The sequence below is a fragment of the Physcomitrium patens genome, chromosome 8 (genome assembly GCF_059467195.1).
Source record: "Physcomitrium patens ecotype Gransden chromosome 8, ASM5946719v1, whole genome shotgun sequence".
NCBI classification, from domain to species: domain Eukaryota; kingdom Viridiplantae; phylum Streptophyta; class Bryopsida; order Funariales; family Funariaceae; genus Physcomitrium; species Physcomitrium patens.
This window is the reverse complement of record NC_143417.1, coordinates 3455284-3480020: the sequence shown is the minus strand read 5'-3', so window position 1 is coordinate 3480020 and position 24737 is coordinate 3455284. Positions and strand designations below refer to the sequence as shown.

At 31.0% G+C, this 24737-nt stretch overlaps 2 protein-coding genes across 12 annotated transcripts; one reads left to right on the top strand and one right to left on the bottom strand.

The window, feature by feature from the left end:
* Positions 1-2770: 2770 nt before the first annotated feature.
* Positions 2771-6399, bottom strand: LOC112285792 (uncharacterized). 2 transcript variants are annotated; one of them, XM_024526952.3, is made up of 5 exons: positions 6060-6399; positions 4323-4729; positions 3885-3989; positions 3574-3621; positions 2771-3427 (listed from the first exon to the last, which is right to left on the bottom strand). In XM_024526952.3, exons 2-5 carry the CDS (start codon positions 4641-4643, stop codon positions 3188-3190), a joined length of 714 nt encoding a protein of 237 aa, XP_024382720.1. In that variant the 5' UTR covers positions 4644-4729; positions 6060-6399; the 3' UTR covers positions 2771-3187. The 2 variants fall into 2 exon arrangements, with proteins under 2 accessions (XP_024382720.1, XP_073391921.1); XM_073535820.2 differs by lacking the exon at positions 6060-6399 and adding an exon at positions 5536-5687.
* A 1199-nt stretch (positions 6400-7598) lies between these two features.
* LOC112285794 (putative V-type proton ATPase subunit d) lies at positions 7599-12405 on the top strand. Of its 10 annotated transcripts, none has more exons than XR_016504408.1 (9): positions 7599-7734; positions 7846-7944; positions 8177-8289; positions 8682-8880; positions 9224-9276; positions 10235-10494; positions 10757-10815; positions 11218-11714; positions 11976-12405. XR_016504408.1 is itself a non-coding variant. In XM_090252350.1 (9 exons), the coding sequence occupies exons 5-7, from the start codon at positions 9233-9235 to the stop codon at positions 10349-10351; spliced, it is 264 nt and encodes an 87-aa protein (XP_090108476.1). In that variant the 5' UTR covers positions 7599-7734; positions 7846-7944; positions 8177-8289; positions 8682-8880; positions 9224-9232; the 3' UTR covers positions 10352-10494; positions 10757-10815; positions 11218-11489. The 10 variants fall into 10 exon arrangements, 6 of the variants coding, with proteins under 6 accessions (XP_090108476.1, XP_090108474.1, XP_073391922.1 ...); XM_090252350.1 differs by lacking the exon at positions 11976-12405 and adding an exon at positions 9640-9742 and having other exon boundaries at positions 11218-11489; XR_016504405.1 differs by lacking the exon at positions 7599-7734 and adding an exon at positions 9640-10020 and having other exon boundaries at positions 7736-7944; positions 8682-8893.
* Positions 12406-24737: the final 12332 nt, after the last annotated feature.

Here is a 24737-nt window from a genome sequence, read left to right as displayed (position 1 = left end):
TTAACTACCTTCAAATAACGCATTTAAAATACTATCATGTGTAATATCAACTTCGAATAGTATCACTAAGTATCAAGATTCTTTTTCAAGGTTGTGTTACCACACACATTGTACATTGCCAACTATTTACAAAAATAAAAATAAAAATAAAACAAAACAAAACAAAACATATCTTTCAAGGATCTATATTTTAATTTTGATATTATAAATATTAACGCTATTTAAGTGATTAATTTGATTATCATTCAAATAGTATTTTTTAAAATAAATTTTTTGATTTTTAATTTTTTGTTTTAAAATAAAAATATGAAAAATATATATATTCTTATTATTCTTTGTTTCTATATTATATTTTTATAAATAGTTGATTCTTAGTTTTTATAGATCTTATTAATGAAAATCAAAAACTAATTTTTTGTATATTTGTAAGATTTTCATATATTTCACTAATATCATATTTATACTAATAAAAAAGAAGTTTCAATTTATCTTAGTACAACCTCAAATCTAAGAAACTATAAAAGATTTAGGTCTTTAACAAACTTTTATCAAAAAACAAATAAAAGATTAAAAACATAATACAAGCTCTTAAAAATATAGTTTATATAAGAATTAGCCACATAGTTATTAAAAGAGCTAAATAAACTTGCTTTCTAAGACATTGTTTTCTTACAAAATAATTTTTATTTTGTAATTTTATCTCATCTCAAAGCAATATCAAATAATATGTTTTGATTTTCATCAATATAGATATTATCTTTTTTTTTGGTGTCAAGTTTTTTCTCATATTGTAAGAGACTTTAGTTTTATAATATCAATTTTCATATCTCTTATATTTGATTGTATATCATAAATGATAGAAGTATGTTTTGTAGGAATTTAAAGCGAGGAGGTGTCATTATATGACTTTTTGATTAAAACTAAAAAAATTGATCATTATATTTGCTAGAAAATTCAATTGTTTGATAAAATATTTGAAGATTAAGCAATTTAAGTAATAATCTCTTTACATTTTTTAAATAATAAGATATTATCTAATAAGTATAATACTTTCTATTTAATATTATTTACTATTTGTTGAAATAATACTACATTTGTTATAGAATATAGATATTGTTGGTTGATATACAAATTTCATCATAGTTTTTTATACATAGATCAAAACTTTTATTGGATGTACATCCAATTTTTTTAATATAAAAATTTATTATTCTAAAAGTGTAAGATCTACTAAGTAAAGCTCCAATAAACCTAACTTAAAATAATTGGATTAAATTACAAAGAAGTTGGAATTCAATAATAAGTTATACTTGGTTTATAAATCTTTGAAAATTAGATCTAAGACCATCAAACTTCTTAAAAAGTTGAATACTTAAATCTTTACTTGATTCAATTTTGTTTGTATGAAATACTTAAAGAAGTACAATTGTTGAAAAATTCCTATCATCTTTGTGTTTTTGTAATTAGTTACCCCTAATATTATTTAAGATCATACACAAAGTTAACCCAGAGCAAGCATGAGTTTTTTCATTTATTCCTACATTTATGCCATGATATTCTTCAATTCTATTAATTGCAACAACCTACGTAAAGATCTTATAATAATCTAAAAACCAACATTGACCTTTGAAGAAAAAATTCAAAACAAATACTATAAAGGTGTCATATGAACTTTACAACTTAAACTATAAAAACATAATTATGAAAAATTAATATGATAATATTGTATTTTAAAAGTTATATTAAAAAATTGTATTAAAAAATTCTATCAACTTGTTGCAAAAAACGATCTGCTAACATGTAATACAAAGAATCTACAACCATTATACTCTATTTAATCTACAATTCTCAATTTTGTGTCTTCTTGTGTAACTTTCAAGTTCTACTTATTTCAACTTCTTTTACATTCAAAACTAAAGGATGTTTAATAAATTTATTAATATTATTTTTGAAAAAATCCTATATATATAAATTCATGATTTTTTAAAATTTTGAATATTAAAAAATAAAAAAATAAAAACATAATCAATTAATTTTTCCGTATTTTCACTTTATGTTTTATTTTATTTTTAAAATCAAAATCCGTCCTTTTGAAAAGCTATTGCTTAAATTTATTAATAAAAATATAGAAATTCAGTCATAATATTAAATTATGAACTTATTAAATGAAAGTTTTTTGGTTGCTAAATTAAGAGTTTAGAAACATTATGTATTAAACTAAGAATATAATCTTATACAAAATAATATTTAAAAAGTAAAAAAAATACAGAAATAAAGATTAAAAGTTTTATGATTATATTTATCTGATGGAGAAGAATATAATAGAATAATGCATGTATTAGAAATATTAGATACTATCCAATTAAATATGAATGATTAATATTGCATTACCAATTGGTATTTAATTTTTAAAGAAATTGATGAAAATTATTTCCCTATACCTCAAATTAATCAAGAGAAACAAAAGTCCAAGTGAAATATTTCCACAATTCCTTTTTATTGTCTTCAAAGAGTACTCCAAAATACAAAGTTGTTCTTTCAATCAAGCCGCCTCAAACATTTATGTTTGCATAACAATGGCTAAAAATCATATTCAAAAGTAGATAAATAAATGAATATATCAAAGATGTATCTTGAATGTTGTTGCAGTATTTTTTGTCCAATATTAGTCCTAGCCATTAACCACCAGTGGAGTTCATAAAAACAGAATAGTTGCTACAGAGATACATCAAAGTATGAGAAACAAGACTAACGTATTTCCAAGTAGCGGTTTCATGAAAATAGCCATTTTACTTTATCATACATACCCAACTATATGAACATGAGAGGTACTTCCAGAAGGACTGAGCTTCAGAGCAGGAATATCCAGCCTCAAGCTCTTTAGCTCTTAATGCAACACAAATGCAATGGTATCAAGCACAGGCTTCACTGGTCTTCACTAAATAATCAGATCTTACTAACAGCACTAACTTATGAATTAACATAGTTTTACCCACATGTAGCGTACAAGCAATGAACAAATCTAATGAAGCCTGTACTTGTAAGGTATATGTTGCTTAACCATTCTTGCATAAAAGCACAAGAATTTCCAACAAAACTTATTCCTAGCCTCAGTGAACAATTTGCACAGAACAGTATTCGGAGATCGTTAATTAGAGCCTGCTCCAGCATGTATCCTTGAAAACCATCAGCAGAAAATGGTCAACACTTTTAGTAAAGCAGCAATAAACTGCAGCTGACGCTCCTGGTTGATCACCATGAACAAAGGCACATGAACAAATAGACTCTTAACGCCATTCTTCTGTGCTTGGCGCAACGAGTGATAGTAAACGTAGTTGCACACGAAGCGTCCAGCGTCATAAGACTCCATCACATCGAACCCTTCTTTCGATAACGCACTCACTATGTCCCTCACTGGAAGCGTTGTCTGCAAAAACCCGTCAAGATGGTCTTACATAAACGAAAGATATTTGGTGAAAATTTAGATCCAAGGATATGATGGAACATGTTGAAAACTCAGTAATTCTAATAATGAAATCAAAATGCTTAATAAGCAAGGATAGAGATCAATACCTCACGTATGAAAGAGATAGGACCATCTTCAAGAACAATGGGCACTCGCTGCAAGGAATACGCAGAAAGTGCATGCATGTCAGTTTCATGTACAATGAAAAGCACAAAAAGACGTACAAAAACTACAAGAACAAAGGTATAATTATCTTCAAAGTCCGCATATTCAGGCACTATATTTCAGGCACAAATGGCAAATATGAGAGTCGTCAAGGATTATTCTGAACACCACACAAGCAGAGAAATTAAATCCAGAAGTGCGACCACCCCACATAGTGGCTTTAGTTGCTGTATGAGGAGATGATAAAACAAACCTGAGGCTGCCAACCAAGCTCATCGGGATAGCGAAATGTGGCTTCATTCACCGCACGCCGTTCCACAGCGAAGTTATTAGAAACACTATTAACACCAAAATGAACCTAAACAAGAGTCAATACGGCATAAATTAAGTCAGTTCCAAACTAAACAGTACCGCTCTCCCAAATTAAAAATCTGCCTCATCGGCTGAGGACAAAGTCACTATCCCCCGCCGATTACATGATGAACAAGTATCACTGCAGCTCCGTGGCACTGGCATGGCGACTGCACACAGCTATTCATCTATTCTCTTGCACATTATCCTCTGTTTTCTAAAAGAACGATTGACCTCCAGATTATGGAGGGCATTCGAATTTTAACACTCAACACAATCGGGTAAAAGAGCGAGCGAACTCGCACTTAGACGAACTCCCAAAGTTCAAGACATTGCTCACCCAGACAATGCGCTTTTGGGGGACGGACAGCGAATCTCTGTCCAGCTTTACATCTCCTGAATCTCTAGTGCTAATAATTAGAGGATTTTCAATCCCTTCGTGAGGTGCGTTGAGTAACTGCAACAAGGGGGCTAGTGCACCGTCACCTGCAGTTTCCAACACAGTGCAACTTCCAAGTTGTGTACCAGAGGGCATCCCATGCTTTCTCATATGCTCTTCAAACTTGCCAACTAATATCTCAGTTGGGTTGTCAGCAACTCCTTGAAATTTCTTGAACCCAGTGATATGGAACTCAATCGGTCCTCCAGCTTCGGATCCCATCTCTTCTATTACCAATGCACTATAAAGTGCACAACTCTCGTTATTAACTCAACTGCTTGGCATGCCGACGCAAAGTGAACTCTTCTCTGCACCACGAAGATACATATCCTGTGAAATTAGCAAACTAGCAATACTATGAGGTAATATCAAAACTATGTAACATCATGACAACAAATGCTCCTTCAATCCCGTAACTGGTGCCGACAGCTGAACAACATGGATACAAAATCTACGAGATCTGCCCAAGCCTGCGCATCCAAAATCCTAACGAAAACCCTTCATGCATTCCGTGCATCCATTGTTTGGATTGCTTCAGTGAACATGTTGAGATCTCTGGTATAGACTGTGAAAAGTAGAAGTAGCACCGGATACACCAACAAACAAATGCAACATTAGAACATTCGAGCTCTAATAGTGTCACTGTATGTTGCGTCCAATTTTGACCTCAATCTCAAAAACTAGTTTCGAAGTGCGCAACCACCGTTCCTCAATTTCACTAAGTAACGATGGAGTGTGCACATAGGAGAAACAACAGAACCCTAAGACCTACATCGCAAACACTACCCTAACATAAACACACAGTAAGATTTTTCAAGTTTTTTTCAGTAATTCCGAGACACGCTTCAAGTGAGCACTTGAACAAGATACATAAAAGTCTTTTAGATCCTAACGATTACTACATGAGCATTTATCAACTGATAATGGGATCAGAAAGCAATGAAGACAAACGTTGAACAAATCATCCAAGGATTTGAAAGAATGCGCGATTGCTTGACAAACTGATTCTTCATCTATTAGTGTGTGAACTAAAAAATATACTCACAGCACACGAGTAGAAACAGGGAAGCTAATTGAAAGCACAGACAGAATAACGACGAAGGAAATTTCATACCATGTCCCATCATGGAACCCAGAGGATTTCACAAAATTATCCACCGCCAGCAACAGAAACTGTACCACACAATTCACTACACAGGACCTATTCCACACCCTGCTTGCACCGACGCCTAACGATACAGTAAAAGGATTCAAAACTTCGTCAACTGCAAATGAAATGTGATTGCACCCCATGACAATTTGGATGTTCGTGAACAGCTGTGCTTCCTAAACATAAGCCGACAAAGAAGGATGTCTCAGAACACATAAATGATAACCTCCCACGACCGCAGCAACAGTGAAACTATACAATGAATGTGAATGATTCAAAATTCTGATAACTTCACGCACCAGATCTCTCCGTTTCCAGATACCCCAAATACAGAAAAATGAAAATAAAAATAAAAAAATAAAAAAATTGTAATCCGATACTATCTCACCACGCACACTGGATCCAACATCAACCCAGAAACAGTATTCGCACTGATGCAATCTCAACTTCAGATGTGCGAAAATTGCAGATCATGCAAGCCAACATACCTGTGCAAATTGTCACGCGCCGCGGATTTCCATCACTCAGGCGACGATCGCGAGGAAAACTCGTCACCGGTGTTACCCAAATTGGGGTCGACGGGATTGTAGGGGGTTGAATAAGTGAGGAGAGCGGGTGCCACATGTGGTATACAAAATTGAGAGAGAATAATGGGACGGTCATTATGCCCAGCTGACATAAAAGCGAAGGATTCTTAGAGGCACCTTCATCCCTCGTGCTCAGTCACCGGCGGACGTTTCGTCGCCTCACGCCAATGATCACAACTGTAGTGCTCGTCGAAAACATCGCCGACGGATCGCTCCCCCGAACATCTCGAGATGACGAATTATATGTTCCTCGTCAGAATAAACATACTAAAAATGATACATGTCGATGCAGTGCTTCTCTCTCCAAACAGTAGATTTTCAGTGGGTGCAAAGATTTTCTCCAAGTCAGATGTGGATTTCAACTGGATGACTTCAAGTAAACTACATGAAAAAAAAATATATATATATATATATATATATATATATATCCCCAAGAAACAAATAAGAAATCCAACTTTTACACCTAGAAGAGCATGGGCACACTCATTTACTTTTAACTACTTAACAGAAGATACGAAAAATTACACATAAAAACACGCGAAGCGTACGGTCATCTTGCCACATCCCAATTCGAGAACAGACCCAGTTGCAAGAAAATAGCGAGCATCCTTCCATTGCAACTTGGCAACCATGTCCAAGTTGGGTGCTATATGTCTGGGGTTGATTAGCATTATGACCGCACGGAGATCCACATGTTGGATGTAGAAAACACGATCTAGTTGATTTCAGAGAGGAAGCATCACTGACGCTTTGAGATCTCAAAAGCAAACTGTGCGTGGCTTTGGTAGACCTCACTACATGAACTGACTTGGAGCTGTGCAGAGGTAGAAATTACGGGCTATTCTAAATGTGGACTGAGGCAACTGTTACATTCTGCACCAGGATTTTCGGAGCCTACAGTGTTGCTTTTATGGTTTGGTGTGTTTTGCATAACCGTTCTGCAATGAGTGAGGAACATTATTCCCATTTCGACATGTAATCAGCAGTAATCAACAACGAGAACGACCTGATGAGGAACAAGTTTGAGTGTGAGAACATTAGAATTAAAGTCGCAAATTTTGTATATCCCACACTACAACAGTTGCACCGGAACTGTTGATTTCGATATGGCATATGGCGATGTGTGTCTGATAGCTAGATCTCAACAATACACAACCCACATCGCTAGGGAAGCCCAGCCCGTCAATTCTGGTGTTTTCAGAACAAATTCCACCAATACTCACGACCATCAGTAATAAGCATTAATCCCTTGTGAACCCAACACAGTCTTTAGAGGTGTGACAGCTTCAAGAACTCTCCATGCACAATTATGATTCGAAGAAAGGCAGTAAAAAGAAAATAACAAATAAAAGTAAAAAGGTAAAAAAATACACATGTGGGAGAGAGGGAACTGTCATCGAAGAGATCACAGCTGTGCCAAAGAGTTGATATATGGGGCATCCACGAGAATATTTCCTATCAAGCGAATGATCAATTGAGGAATGCGTCGTAGAATTGACGTGTTAAACCAAGCAAGTTCCACTACATTGCAGCATTGATATACGTGTCGAAGTAGTAAGATGGCGGTCTTTCGTCTGTGAGTACCGAGCTGCTCTGATTTATTAGTTTCTACGACCTTCGATACTACAACCTGGAGCTCGGACTCTGCTGCTCTTCCCAATCATCCGTGACTGTGCTGGTATTGCAGGATATCATTCTTGGTTTTGTGTTCCCTGCGGTAATCTGGAGAGCAGCTGACGAGATTTGCAGCGCATCGTTGTAGAGGAAGTTTGGGAAGCTAAAGCAGGTGGGCTCCAAAGGAGAAATCTTAGAAAATTCAATGCAAATCGTAGGATATCTTGTAGAAGATCCTGGCAATTCGATTGCATAAATGAGGTTTACGTGATCGAATTTCTTCCACGGATGTATTTTCTGCGTCTGGATTGTCGAGTTGTGCAGTTTCAGTAGAAACTGCTAGGCATCAAGTAACTAGGGTTTGGGGCAGAATTCTGAGTCGTTGTATCTGTTGGTTATGTAAGGCCACAGAGCTGGGGATTCGCTAAGCGCTAGAAGATGTCGATGTACGAATTCGAGGCATTAAACTTCAACGTGGATGGCCCTTAAACTGATTACGGGCCCTACTTATAAAATGGTAGTTTATCACTACTTTTAATGTTACTAATTGTTCTCATTCATGCAGACTTGGATAATTTTCTCAATTACACTCGACTTGGTCTGGTATCGATTTATTAGAAGCACAGTGTTGGGCTCTCCAGCTCGGCTGTAGCTTGTGCATGGATTGCCTAGGAACCCTGTCATGAACCATGTAACGCTTTACTCCTGACTTGGTCATAAATGAGGATGCAAGCCGTTCTTTACTGCGTTGATGGACAAAAATTTGAATTTTTGGAACGTTTGACTGTATGCCCTATTTGTAAGGTCCTTATCATTTGTAGATATTACTCGGTGGAGGAAAGTTGGATTAGGACACGGAACTGTCTCAGATTTGCATGAGATCATCAGGTGTTGCCGAATTGTATGCAGCACGCGGATCAGAGAGAGACAAGGAGAAAATGGGCGTGGCAAGGATTGCTCTCAGCTCGTCCTAAAATTTGCGTTCCACTTGTGTAGAACCGTTGCCTCATTATACAGCAACAAGTGTGGAATAATGTACACAGAAGCTGGTGGACGAATATAACCGCATGTTGACTCAAGCAACTGAGCCTCTGTCGACCTTTCTCGAGTACATCACCTGAGTATCAACATTTTACTCTTTATTACTAATCTCTTCTGTCCTATGATTTACACAACGTTTCACAATTTACTTTGCCAGCATTTAACATTTTGACGGATTATATGTTGTGAAATGTATTTTAAGGCCTGATTGTCACGTCCATTATCATTAACGAATTTATTCTAGCAAAAGCCTTCTGTATTGTGTAAATTACCACATGCAGCTTACATCTATCTGAATGTGATAGGTACGGACACATGATTGACAACATAGTTCTCATAGTCATAAGAACACTGCACGAGAGATGTCCAGAGCTTCTTGAAAAGTGCTAACCTCTAGGCATGTTTGACAGGTATTGACGATGCAAATTGGAAGTTTCTATGTAAGAGTACGTCGCAGTTTGGGGTAAGAAGTGCAATAAAAGAAAACCACACATCTTTTCCCTTATTTTCTCCTGATTACGGAAACTCTTCTATTTGGTAACTGGTCAGGAATAGTACCTATGCAAGTTGGTCCGTATTGGTCCGAATTTTTAAAATGAAATTGGGTGCCAATATGCAGCAATGGAAATGTGCAATCAATGTTGTCCAGTATAGGGCTTAGGGCGCTTTGTTCCTGGTTCTCTTCTAATCTAAGCAGCGAGTAAACCTCGTTTGTGTTAAAATTAATAAATAAATAAAACAAATGTTCAATCTGTTTACTTTTATTGTTTCAAGCAGCCTCCGCCAATATTTCAAGCACTTTGATTCGCTTATTTCTGTGGTGCAGCATTGCGACTCTAGCAGTTGCTCAGAACACGCGACAGCAGTATAGGCTTGTTCTCTCAGATACCCCCTTGGGTCCTTATTTCTCCGAATGCATTACGTCTGAAGTAAGCTGGTGCTTGTATCTTGCTCGTAGTTAAACTACTCAGAAGTGTTCTTTTGTTCTGTTTGAAACGAGGTAGCTGATTAGGGGGTTATTATTGTCAAACGAATTGATGCTTGAAGTGAGTGTTACTAGATGATTACTGAGAATAGGAACGATTGTAATATAAGTGGTTCAAAAACTCAGCATCAGCAAGTATTTCCACTGAACGATATGAACATAGAATTTTTTCGGAACATTCTTTAAAAATCATACCTCGAGGAACTCTACAGGTTTTTTCAAGTAAGAAGAGTTTCTTACACATCCAATAGTATCGAAGTTCCTAGCTTTTTGAATTTTGTTCTTCATTACGCAACCAAATTCAAAATGATTGACTAATTTACCTTCTTTGGAGCTTTGAATGTCATCTGTGTGTTTGATGTTTTATGTCAGTCTACAGTCTCAAATATGCATGCAAGTTATAAGCGCCTATTTGTTGTGTTGATTGTGGGAACAGAAATTAGGAGGCGCAACATCGACAATTATGTGTGATCTGCTCGCTTTTGAGGCTGATCGCCGTGCTGTGAATATTGCGAACGTTTGGTGCACCGTCGTTATTCGTATGAGCATGTAATGGTCGTTGGGAACAGGTTCGAGGAGCTATGAAAAAGTAACCGTGCGATGTTTTCTAAGCTGTCATTTGGAAAGAATCAAATGCACAACAAAACTTTGTATGAAGAGGAGATCAAGAGGCGAACTTCATCATTTGAACAGCAGGTACGTTTCAGTTCCGGATCCCTTGCTCGTCGAATCCTAAATCACTTCATGATGATGTGTGAACACCTCAAATGCGTTTACTAAGTATATGATCACCGTTTCAGTTTAAGAGCACTTTCTGCATTCGTCTCTTAGCCATTTCATGGAAGATACTTGATTGTCTAAAACGTCAAGTTTGATTTCGCTCATGCCCTCTTCTTTGTTTTTTAAATAACCACCTTGATCCTCCGATTTCTTCATTGGGTGGGATTTTGTGTCGCAGTTTCACTATGTGGTATTTTTTCCTATATGATACTACGGGAGCAAGAGACTAGAAACTTGGTATGGTTATCGGAATGCACAGCTCAGAATCAGAAATAGCGAATTTATGATAGCATGGTTATGACATTTTAATTGAGGTTATTCTATGACCACTCATCAAGTAGTTTAAGTGATATATTTTCCTACCTCTCTGATTGTCCGATACTTGTTTAATATTGATAACTTTTTTGGCCTTAGTGCAATCTAGTTAGGCCTCTTGAATTCGAATGAAATTAAAATAGGTCTACCTCTGTTGTTGAGTTCGTTGTGGTTAAGATATTTGATCTACTGTTGATCTGACACACTTACAGGTTCCAAAATCTTGTACACATCTCCATTATGCATCTTTGTTACTTTGCTTTTAGAGGAACATCTTCATCTTATAAAGTAATGAACATATTTGTGGGCTCTTGTTGTGTAAAGATTGGCCATGTGGAATGAAGCATACAAGTCTCGATTGCGATGAAAAGCTGAAGCTGCAAATCCGAGAGATGAACAGGATCATGAAATGGATGCAATCTGTTCGCTGAAAAGGAACATAAGTTGTTTTTCTTTATACCTTGAGATGCAAGTTTCAGGGCCATGCACTGCTCTGCTTGATTTTCTCTCCTACAAGCTTACTCTAAAAGCCTTGAAGAGTACTGCATGTTGTCCACGTTTACGCTAATTCACATATTCATACTCTATTTAGTCGATGTTCGGATACTGGTCTATCCCTAGCTCGTGAATATCTGGACCGAAATGGTGATATTCTATTTCCTTCTTTCAGCATAATTTTCTTATTTGTTCATTTCCACAAGACCCGCCACTGTAAAGTAATGTTGAAGTTGCTGTGAAAACTCCATGTCCATGCTCCTCTGAAAACCTGCGTTACAAATGAACATCCACAATGGCGAAAACTACTCCGAGCAATCCAAAGAGTAAGTGCCCCTTGCATAAAATCCTGCATCCAAGGCAGGTCAGCTTCCGAATCTTTCTGCTGCTCCGATTCTGATGACATCATGTTCGGCACTACGAAACAAAGCCTAACTGGATAGAAGAGATGCAGTTTAACCTGGTTACTGTTTGACTGAACATTCAAGACAAGCGTCGCTTACAACTAATCGTCGTTCAAAAGAGATGAAAACTAACAGTTGGTTCATTCATGTACTCCCCTTACCTGCAGTGTGTGCTTGTGACAGATGTCCCTGTGCGAGAGTTGTTCAGCCTTCTACTGACAGCCCAACAGAGGCCGCACTCCTCCAAAGCAAAGGACAGAAGACCTACTGCATCGTTGTTAAATAAGGTTCCAGCTTGAAGAGTGACGTATAACGCCACTACCCTTAAATATTACAGAGTTTATCTTAGTTTGTAGTTTTTCAGGTGATGGTGGTTTTGAAATGATTTTGAGGAAGTTATGTTTCCTGGTCAATCATTCTCAGGACCACTCTCACCCGAAAAAGTACACTTAAAGATAAATGACTTGTCCATCTTGCTTGGTCTCTTGCATCGGGGTTGTAATGGTTCTTCCAGTAAGACTCAATTGATGATATCTAGCTGGTTTCAACCATTGCAAAAAAACTGTTCAAATTTTCAACTTTCATGTGAATAATATATGCCATGATTACATAATCACACGCTTACGGTCAAGCCAAGGGCCACTGTTCTCCATCCGACTGGAGGCTTGTTTTCACAAGACACTTTCGGAGTGAACTGCCCAGATGATCACATCTTGCTTCGAAGAAAACGAGAGAAGTGGATATCTTGACATGAATTATTTTTACATCTTTCTCCTACTTCTAATTTTCTGTATATATATCTACAAGCGTGAGTATGCAAACCCGTTTTCTGAAAATCATGTCAGCTTCAAAGTAGAATGTTAGTCGAGAGAATTGTGCGACACATGCCTCCTCTGGACTACACTAAAAGAATCTTCACATTCCTCTCACATTCTCGGCACCAAACACGTGGTTCTGCTCGTATCTAGTGAACTAGTATCATGAATGCTATAGAATCAGAGCATGACCAGTCCTTAATGTACTCAAAGGCCTAGAGCCAGCTAAACTCCGAAGGAACAAAAGAGGTTGCAGGGAAGAATGTTCATAAACCGACGTAGCTAACGAGTTCCCTGGTCTGTGTCGAGTATCTGAAGGCGGCTGGCTTTTATTCTAATGCAACCTGCTGGAAGGAATATTCTCAGTGTATAACATAATTGGATTTCATCTACGTGTGACAAAGGGATGATGGAAGACATTAGACCAACTCGCGCTGGAAAGATTCTTATCGGATTCTTTCAGAAGATTCGCTCGATCACAGAGCCGAGAGGATAGTTTAATTCTACCGATTGTTGGTCGCACAGTGTCTCGATAGGGTGTACCAGATGCATGCGTGTGAACCCATGCTCAACCCATTCTGCCCCCTTCTTTAATTTCTCCCCAACCAAAAAGCGAAACAATAGACTTGGTGTTGATTTCTCGTTTCTACTCATGGCGCTAGTTTATATTGCTTCCTCAACAAAAACACACCGGCTAAATCCACTCAAGCCAGCCTGTTCCGCTGCCAGAGTGGCCCGCCGCTCGACATGCAACCCATGGGTTTGAATCGCCAGAATACTGTCCAGCTCACCGCGACGAACCGAACTACCCAAGGATTCCAGAATCGTTGGAACGCAAAACTTACTGCAACTCAGCTCCGTTACTCACATCAAGATTCACCCAAACTACATTGTGGCCGGTGCTGGTGCCAGCTTGTGCAACCACTTTGCGTGCAATGCACAACTCCATAGCTCATAGCTCGTAGCTCGAATCGACTAGCTGGTTAATCGCCTCTGCTGAACCTGATCAGCGATTCCGCGAGCCTCGACATCGCAGAGCAAAGGTATTGTCTCGGTGCGGGTGCCGAGAATCAGCATGGACCCAATGATCGAACAATCCAGGCTCTCGGCACAATCCACGGAGCCTCAGGAGCCGCCGAGATCACTGCTGTTGCCCGCAGTGGGCCGGCCCGATGTCGCGGCGACTTGGTAGTCCACAGTGCCCAATGGTGCGACAAAATATTTTCCTGTGGCGATCACATGAAAGTGGAAAACCAGCTCTCCCACGTGTTGCTTGACGTATTCTACCACATTGTGCACTGCTCACTAAAGCCGACCTCATCGCGACGTGCTGATGACGTTGTTGACAATGCCGCACTGTAGACTATATAGAAAGAAGTTAGCCTGCCTAACCTTCTTACGAATGTAAGAATTGCTGCTGTGTAAAAGTTTTTCCACCTCTGGAGCAAGATCCCTTGCCATTTCAGCGGTACAAATGTTGCCAAGTGCACAAAGAGCCAGTCCCACAATGAACTGGTTTGTATGACTCAAGTCACTGCAGCAAAAACAACTAATACAGAAGAAGCTGGATAGCATGGCCTCCATGCTCGATCCTGGCAGCCTGCTCTCTCGACCCCCGTGCTAAAACCTATCCACCGTCTTAGTCACGAATGCAGAACTCCGTCAGACCAATGGATGAACGGATATGTCTAGTGAATGAATGAACAAACGCCACCTGTTGTGTGCATTACAATTTACTCAAAAACCAAACCATTGTTTTTTAATGATAGATGTCTATACATCAATGTGTGTAAGAATATATCTATTACATAAGACAAAGTGACAAAAAAAACCTTCTAATTGGACATAAAAATAACAAAGAGAATTCAGAGGGCATTGTTGTATAATATGTTGTCTTGCTTGAGAATGCACCAAATTATTTATAATTTCTTTAAATAATCTTAAAGAAATACTTCAAAAAGAATTCTTACAAAATAATAAAAAATCTTTAAAGAAATACTTTTTAAAAAAATCTAATCAAATCTTAATCGATTCCTAATGAAAGCCTAATCAAATCCTAACAAATCCTTACAAATTTCAATCTTCAAGCAAACAAATATCAATTCTTAGGTTTTTTTAAGGTAATTTTTGCTACAAACTATTCTTAACTCCTTTTCAAAGATGCTAACATTATTTATTTTTCTAATCTACTTCATTTTGTCTTAATTATAGTCATTCAAAATAAGTAGAAACTTTTTTTTTATAACAAAAAAAAAAAAAAAAAAAAAAAAAACATTATCTATATATGTTTTTACTACCTTCTTATTTTTTACTTATATTTATCATATAGTTGTATTATAATACAATAATATAAGAACATAGGGATTTTGAGAGCCCTGTAGTTTTGAAGAGACCACTCTCAAAAGCTTTTACAGCTTTTTTGGACAATTTTTTGCTAGTGTATGTGTGTATATATATATATATATATATATATATATATAAATATATGTGATTTTTTCACATTTTGAAATAACATGGTTCTTATTATTTAAAAAAATTAAATTTAAATTCATAAATAAATAAATAAATAAAATCTTGATTTAATCTTTATAACAAGGATTCAAAATCAAAGATGAGGTGTATCAAAGATAAAGTTAAAGTTTTTATACCATCAAACTAGAGAATGTATGCATATAATGGAAATATAAATGGAGAATTTGCATTATAAGGATAAAGATTTAACAAGCATAGAAAAAGAGTTTATTTAGAGATGTTTCCAATGCAAAGAATGTTAATGTATATCAGATGCATTAGTATTATTTATCGAAAAGTTGGAGAAAATAAAATTACGATTAATAATATATTTTATTCTAAATTCCTACTCAAATCGTGAATTCACAAGGGTAGTTTAAAAGAAGCTAAAGAATGTATTTTTTGTGTATTTAATGACATTAACTGTTTCTAGGATATACATATATACATATATATATATATATATATATATAGTTGTCAGATTTCAAATAACAAAAAATTTAATGAAGGCATTTCATCAAATAGTCCACATGAAAATTTATGCATAAACAAATTCTGTGGAATTTTGGCCACTGGCGGATTAATTAATTTTAGTAAGGTGTCTAATAAAGCTTATGTAAGATTTTTATCACGTCTCAAAAATACACATGCTGTAAACAATTTCAATTATGTCATTCATGAATTTATTTTGAGGCTTTTTAGCTTTTATGAATATTTTTATGAATATTTTTGAATTTTATGTAAATCAATGAAAATCTAAGTACCAAAAATCTTTTCAGCATCTTGAATGTTTCTAATTATCTGGTTTTTCAAGAAAGAACTTTTATTTTATGATTGTCTTCTTATCCATTACGATAAATATTTGAAAAAAATATGAAATTACAAGTTTTAAACTAAATTATCTACGATATTTTTAGCCAAAAGACACATGTATTAAATTTCTAATAATAAGGTTTATAAGAAATTTTAAAGATATATTTATAAGATGTAATTGCGTATAACAACACAAATATTTTTGAATGACAAGATATGATTTCAAGCAAGTAAAATCTTAGGAATTTCTTCATTTGAGAAAATACACTTCACTCAGCTTTTTAGAACAAAGACACAAGTCAACAATGTGTATCAACACATTCCTAGGTTTTAGCCCTACCAAACTCTAAATCTTAAATCTCCACTAGCAAAAACCTCATCCATATACTGTTCAACATGACATAATTTCAAAGTGATTACCTGGTCTCATGCTTTTTTTTGAGAAATTGGAAATTGTGCACATGTGTAGTTGGTAGAAGATCTTTCTTTTGTTTTGAATTAATTTATGTTCACAATAATTAAGAAGTTTTTATTTATTTATTTTTCTTTGTTGGAATGTGGCCCTTGGTTCAATGTTTGACAATGAGGCAAGTGGAGGTGGGGTCAAAAGGGATGTACGGATATCAATGTAGACAAAAATTTGATTTTTTTCACAAAACTACCAATCTGCTCAGATTTTACTTATGCAAAGGTAGCGTCAGGTTGTGGATAACCATTTGGTTTGCCACCCAATTGTTGTTACATAAGTTCACACACTTTTTTCAAGGTAGATATATATATATATATATATATGCACATGCATGCAAACACATGTACATACTCCCAATTTTTGTTAAATGAACACAGTTGCTTTTTGCTGAAATACAAAGGTATGTATATAAGTTTGCATTTTCATGGTTTATATTAATATTGTTAAAAATGAAAGAAACAATCAACAAATATAAATCATAACTTACAAGAGTATGGGTCAAAAGAGAATCACAAATTGTTGTACACATTTGCTCTGTCCTGGTCTGCAACAGTGTGTGTGACTTATTTTGTATTGCATTAAATATTTGGTATGTTTGCTTGCAACGAGTTATTTAACGAAACATAATTATTTTGAAATTCAACCAAGTTGATGATGCAAGCACATGTTGAAAATCTCTTAGAAAGCTACCTGACTTGCAACTAAATTCAGAATAGTTATCATATTGTCCAATTGGATTTAAGGTGGGCACACATAAAATCAAACTTAATAACGTTGGAGCAGGTTTATAGTAGCAAACTGAACTCTTAAAATTTTAGCAACTAGTTGATTAGTTGTTGTACCTGTAATAACCTCTCCAAGAAGTTATCTTCTCCATAAAAACTAATGCAAAAGCCCCTTTTAACTTCATCAGTTACATACAAACCTCATGGTCCATAATTAACTTCTACATTCCTTCTTAATAAGTAGTACATATAGAAGCAAGACTCACATTTGAGAAATATATAATAATTTTTTAAATAATATATTATTTAATAAATTTATGGGTTTGTGGCTTTAATTTTTTTAACTAAATGTTTTCAACATAAAGCTTGATTTATTAAAAAATATATATATCCATTAATATTTTTAAAAACCAAGCATGAATATATTTTAAATTAATAATTTTTTAAAGTATCTTCTTTTTTCTCAAAATTTTCTTTAATATATATTTTTAGTATTTTTAAATATTATTTAATTAAAAAATATTTTTAACAAAAATACAAGAATAAACAAGAAAATTAGTAATTTTTCTGCATTAACTCTAATTTCCAAAATAACTAATAATTTAAATAATTAATCAAAAAAATACAAATGCTGCAAGAGTTTTTCTAACAATTATTTTGCATCAAGAAGTTTATTTCAATGTAGTTAATTATAAAAATATAATGACATCTGATAGAAAATTAAAAACTAATTGTTTTTAGAGATTTGATATTAAAAAAATTAAAGTTTTGTAGATTTTTCAACTTAGTATAGCTTATGAATAAACTTCAACCAAAAAGTTATTTTTAAATTTATAATATAAATCTTGTTGTTATAATTTTCTATTTATTAGTTAACAAGTTATAATTATTTGATAAATACGAATTATATTAAATTTTATTTATTTTAGATGAAACAAAATCAAATACTTTAAAAGTTTATAAACCATACTAAGCTATTATGACATAATTTATATCTCGACCAATTAAATTTGGAACTTGCAGCACAGAACTTTCTTAAATCTATAAATATTTCAAAGGTTAAAATTTAAAAAAATAATTAAAAAAAAAAAAAAAATGGATATAATTTCTTAAAACTACAATTTGATAGTAAAAAATTGCTATTAAGTTTACTTGATCTTTTAAAATTAATAAATTGTTTTTTTTTTATCAAACATGACAAGAGTTTCTTTGAATATTATTGAGAAAATTTTACAATTTTATTTCAATATTTGATGTAATTCTATATCAATACATCTAACTTTAATATATATATATATATAATAGAAACATTTAGTTAAATTAAGTTTAAATTTTTTTAGAATCTTATAATAAAAATAAAGAGTTAAAGGTTAGCTTTAAATTTTATACTTTTTTTTTTCTAGAGAGCCTAAATACAATGATCAATACAATCAAACGATGTGGTTCAACAATTAATCAAAGGCTGTAATAATTGAAAAAATAATGTATTAGAAAATCAATTTTTTTAGATACAATAAGGACTGTATAACAATATCCTTGAACTAATGAATTAATAAATCTATACTTTGTTCTCTAATATAAATATTTTTGGACTTAAAATTTTAATTTTTTAATTTTTAATTTTTTAATTTTTAATTTTTAATTTTTTAATTTTTTTTAAAATTTTGTATTAAATTTTTATTTGTTTTATTAATCTAATACTTTTTAGATATCATTTCATAGTATTAAAAATTATAATAATAATAATAATAATAATAATAATAATATAGAAGTTATTATTAGTATATTTTTATTTATAGAAATATCAATTATAAAATCCAACTAATAGAAGTAGTTATATATGAATCTTTGTTATTCATGCAATATCTAATTCTTATTTGAGTTATTTTTTTAATAGAGCTCTAAAGAAATATTAAAAAATTATAATTATTTTAAATAAATTTAAAATATGACATTTGAATTTTGACTCTAAAATTGAACAATTAACCTTTAAAAAATAATTCAACCTCCACTTTGATCAATTTATTACCTATTTTTAAAGAATATTTTATGAAAATTTTGGAAATTAATTTCATCAAAATTCATAGATTCTTATAGGCATGTCAAAAATATTACAAACATAAATATGTAAATATACTTGTAACAATGTACACAGCCAATAAGTTGACTATAAAGTTGACTTGGATTGAGGTTTTGGAGTCACTCATTTCCATTGCTAGATTAATAGTAATATTAATATTAATATTAATTACTCTTTCTCAACATGGTCATTTCTTTCATTTTTTAACTTTCCCCTCTTGAAATTGTATCATCTTCTCCTATAATCTTGTCTTTTTTAGTAGATTTTTCATATTTTTTTTATTAATTAATACTTCATGTAGAATATTCAAGCTAAAAAAATCTCTTGTTTATTTATTTAAAATTTAAGCCATATCTTATTAACTTTAATATACTAATATTTAATTTATTTTGAATAATTTTATAATCAAAAATATTTACTCTTCTTTTATTTAGTTTTTTAATATTATAAGATTTGAGGTGAAAATTTGAAAATATAGAATTTATAAAGTAATGTATTAAAAAAATAACAAACTAAATATCATCGTAATTGGAGTTGGAACAAAAAAAATATAATAATTTAAACAAACAATATTTCATTACTTTAGTATTTAGAATCATTCAAATTTAGAAGAGAAATTCTTAATACTTCACAAGAAAATTGCTACTTATATTAATAGTGTTAAGACTATGTCATTTAATTTATAAAACTAAGAATCATTAGATTTGACATAGGAAAAATACTTGAGTAGTAATTTAAGTGATTATAGGTTCTTAAGCTAGTGATTTGGATACAAGAAATTCTCAACATTTTTCTTTGTAGCATTATTTTTTAAGTCTCTATATTTATATTATAAAAACTAATTTTATAAATAATTTAATAAATAACCTAGTCACAATGTAATCAAATTTATCTTAAATATCATAAATTATTTTTATTTACATCAAATTAAATTATTAGTTTTATTTATTTAAAATTTAAATTTTAAAATTTACATAGAATTTTATTTTTTATTTTTATTTAATTTATCTTACAATAAAAATATATAAAAAATAGTAAAATTAAATAAAAATATTTTTTAATTGTTTTTTATTATAATAAAAACTCTTAAAATCTTTTTATATATATTTTGTTTCTAATTGGTCAATTTTAAGTTTTTACATTGTGTATTGATAATGGTGAATTTTTTAACTAAAATAAATCTTTAAAATTTAATAACCTAATAATAAAATATTTTGTTAACATATTGTTAAATTTTCATATAATATTGAAGATATAAGTGAAAGATGCTTAAAAATAACAAAAAATATATAATAATTTTTAAAAAGGCTTAATAGCCATTCAAAAATGGTAATAAGACATAATTAATTTTTCATAATATTTAGACCAATTAATCTTGTAACAAGATAGATTTTCCAAATCTTTAAAAAAATATTATTTTAAATGAATTATTTTTAATCTAATAAAATTTAAAATTAATATAAATTATATATATTTATATATATTTATTTATTTATATTTATTTATTTATATTTATTTATTTATATTTATTTATTTATATTTATTTATTTATATTTATTTATTTATATTTATTTATTTATATATATTTATATCTATTCTTAATTAATATCTAAGTTTATTAATACATCTCATTTCAATAGATAAGATTTATAACTTAAGATGAAAAGAAGAATTAAATTTATTAAAAAATAAATTAAATTAGAATATCTTTTATATATATATATATATATATATATATATATGATGTAAATAAATACCTACTAGGGCTATTTATAAAGGCTTAGGCTACAAGCATATTCTAAATTACTATACGCACATTTATTATATATATACACTTATCTAAGGTTTTTTTATTGGTTCATCTACATTTCTTTTTTCTTATCTCAACACAAGTCTTGATTCCCTCCTTCTCTGCTTTGAATCAACATGGGTTCTACCCCCTTTCCTCTTCATTGGCCTAGTACAGGTCTTGCTTTTCTTCCTTGAAATTTAGAATCAATTCATAAAGATACACATTCTCCACTCTTCAATCTCTATCAAAGCTCTATTGTATCATTATATAAATCTTAGACTATTTAAACTTTTTGGAATAAAAATACAAAGGTCTTAAAGTAGCCAAATCTAATATTTTTTGTTATTTCAGAGGACCTAGCAACATCATGTATTTTTTAACTTTATTTTGTGAGGCATTGATCAATAATACAATGACATCTTTTTCTGGATTCATCAACAATGAGAATGTAAGGACTTTGTATTGTTGACTAATTAGAACATAGAAGCTTGGTAGAATTAAACATAGTGTATGACACATTGTTCCAATGCCTTTTATATAAAACCTTGCATCACTACCAAATCTAAAGTGAATATGTGGCAATCAATAAAAACCATAACATTTAGATACTCATGTGGATTTATTATTAATGTAAAGATAATTGTGGATGCTTATTTGTTGAATAAATGGTAATACATCAAAATAATAATTATAACATGTAATCCAATAGATCACTACAAAAGTAGCAAGTATCAAATCTTTATTAAACAAATAAATGCCACATATTCGAGGTTATTTGTTGCATTGCATGCATATATTATCCTTAGTACATGAACTTGAAAACAAGATCAAAATGTTACTACCATATTTTTGTGCTTTTTGCAGTACTATATAGTGAGAATTCTATATGAAGATAGGGACCTATGCTAAGGCAACAAAGAAATGCCAAACAAGTATTGAGATAAGGAAAAATGGATTTGGATGAGCCAATCAATAGCCTTGGATGTGTGTATAGACACAATGGGTGTGTATATGGCAATTTGGAGTGTTCTTGTAGCCTAGGCTATTTATTAATCCTACTAATTTAGTAAAAAATATTTTTTAAAATATTTTTTACTATTAATATGTATTTAATTGAAGATAATAGATTTCGTAAATAATAATAATAATAATAATACTATAATTTTAAATTTTAATAAATAAATATAAAATTAATTCTTTCAAATAGTAATATTTTTTAGATTTATTTAAATAAAATAAATAGCCAGCAGGATTCAAATATTTTAAGAATTATTACTTTATTTATTTTTATACGAATTTTTTATTAAAAAAGAATATTAAGAAAATCTTAGATCAAATTATCTTATGAAGTGATTTAGAATTTTACATTTATTTTTTAATAAAAAAATTGTATCTTAAAGAGAGAATAATTTATTACACATATGTACTACTAAAATAAATAAAAATTAATATAATTTTATTTTTAAAATAGCATTTTCTTTTAAAATACTACAGAAAATTTTAAATGTAAATTAGACCTATCGGAATTTTATATGACTACAAAAATAAGTCTACAAAGTTTTTAAACTTTTAAGTGTTTTTTTTTTTTTTTTTTTTAACAAAATTACCTCCTAAATTAGATACTTAGACTATAAATCTTATAGCCTTTAAATAAATTTCATATAGAATTCATTGTAGCTAAAATTTTAGAATTAAAAAAATATTATCTTTATTTAATATAATAATTTTTTCTTGCTATTGAATTTAGAATATTTTTAATGCCACTAAAATTTTAATTATTTTTTATTAAAATAAAATAAAAAATATTTTTATTTATAAATATTGAAAATTAAAAATATTAAAATTAATACCTATATTGTTTTTAGAATATATATAATCAAAAAAATATATCAAGTAGGTGGCAAATTATAATTGCAATAGCAAAAATTATAGTGACATTTGCAATATCCTATAAAAAAAAAATAGATATATATATATATATATATATGCATGTATTAAAGCGATATCCCGATTTTGTTAAAGCCACACCTCTTTGCAAGTTTATGATTAGTTTACTTGATGCATTGTATATTGTAGATGTAAAGAAGTCGTTTGAGCTCATGTCCAAAGAAAGGTTTACCCTTGTGAAGGAAACATGGTTAGCTTTGTCTTTGCTTCTATAGTATACTACGGAATTGAAACATTGTATAAAGATATGTAAGTAGTTATAAATAAGCACCAAATAGTAGCTTTGCTGAAGATTAATTGGCTCAAAAAGCACTTATTATATTTACTTACTTAATTTTGGATATGTAAAACTTACTAGACTAGGTATAGAAAGAATAGTCTTATTTACAAAGAAAATGCTTGTTCTTATAAAGCCTCTATAATTTCAAAGAAAAATAAACTACAAATTCTAAATTTAAAATTTTTGATAGATTTATATAGAATTCAGTAAAATATCTATATTTATTTACTGACAATAATGCATGTACACAAAATTCAAAAGTTTTTTGGCTATAGCTCAAATAAATTTCATTGATCAAGAAATTGGATATATAGTAGCTTTAATGCATACAGACAAATATCTTAATTGAACAAATCAATAGTATTATATTTGAAATAATTCACAACTTTGCAATACTAACATGTCTACAATATTTACATATTATTTATAAGGCCCATAAGAATAAAAAAGATATGTAACATAACTTGAAAAAAAATATAGTAATTAATAATATTACACAGATTTTGGAAGTGATTCATTAAAAAGCTGAACAATCTCTGTGCCAAATTCAATGAGACAAATCCCCTGTGCAAGCCTAATGAGGAAAGATATGCTTAACAGACATCCCCACAGTCAAAGGGCATTACTTTCTACAAACAAAACATCCATAGTACTAATGAAGAACAAGAAAAAGATGATGGGGAGGGGAGGGGCTAAGAACAAGAAAATGGAAATAGAGATGAAAATAGAAGACATGGATCATAGAATGGGGGATAGAAAATGAGAATTGATAAAACTAATTGTGAACTTGCAAAGGAGTGTGGTTTTAACAACTCTCTCAATTTATATATATATATATATATATATATATATATATTAAATTCATATTGTTAATAATTATTGTTGAAGTATCTTACAAGTTAAATACTTGTACTACAAGCAATGTAATTCTTGAGTAGCTTTTAAGTATTTTTATTTTTATTTTATAAACATTCTAGTAAAACCAAGCTCATTTTCAATCTTATTGATAATTAATTTTTAATTCAATAAATTCTTTAAATCATTATTATTTAAAATATTAAAAATATAAAGATTTTTAAAAAAATCAAATATACTTATTCTTTTAAATAATATATATATATATATATAATATTTACAAACATAAATAAAATTTATAAGATATAAGACTTAGAAATGGAAATAAAAAGAATAAAGACTATTTAAGTTTAATTATATACATATGTATAAATTATTTGTATGTAAAATGGATAATAGATTAAATTTCTAGGATCTTATCACTTCTAGTATTTAAACATGCATATTTAAAAATGTATTCTAATTAACCTTGTCAACCAAATAATTAAATGTTTTTAGAAAATAATTCTAAAAATAATTATTAATTGATTTCTCAAAAAATTATTAAAAAATATATATCTACTTTATATATAAAATAAATAAATAAAATTGGTGCTTGATTATCTACAAAAATTGTTTGATTAATTGAGGTACTTAGCACCAATTAAAAAATTAGTTA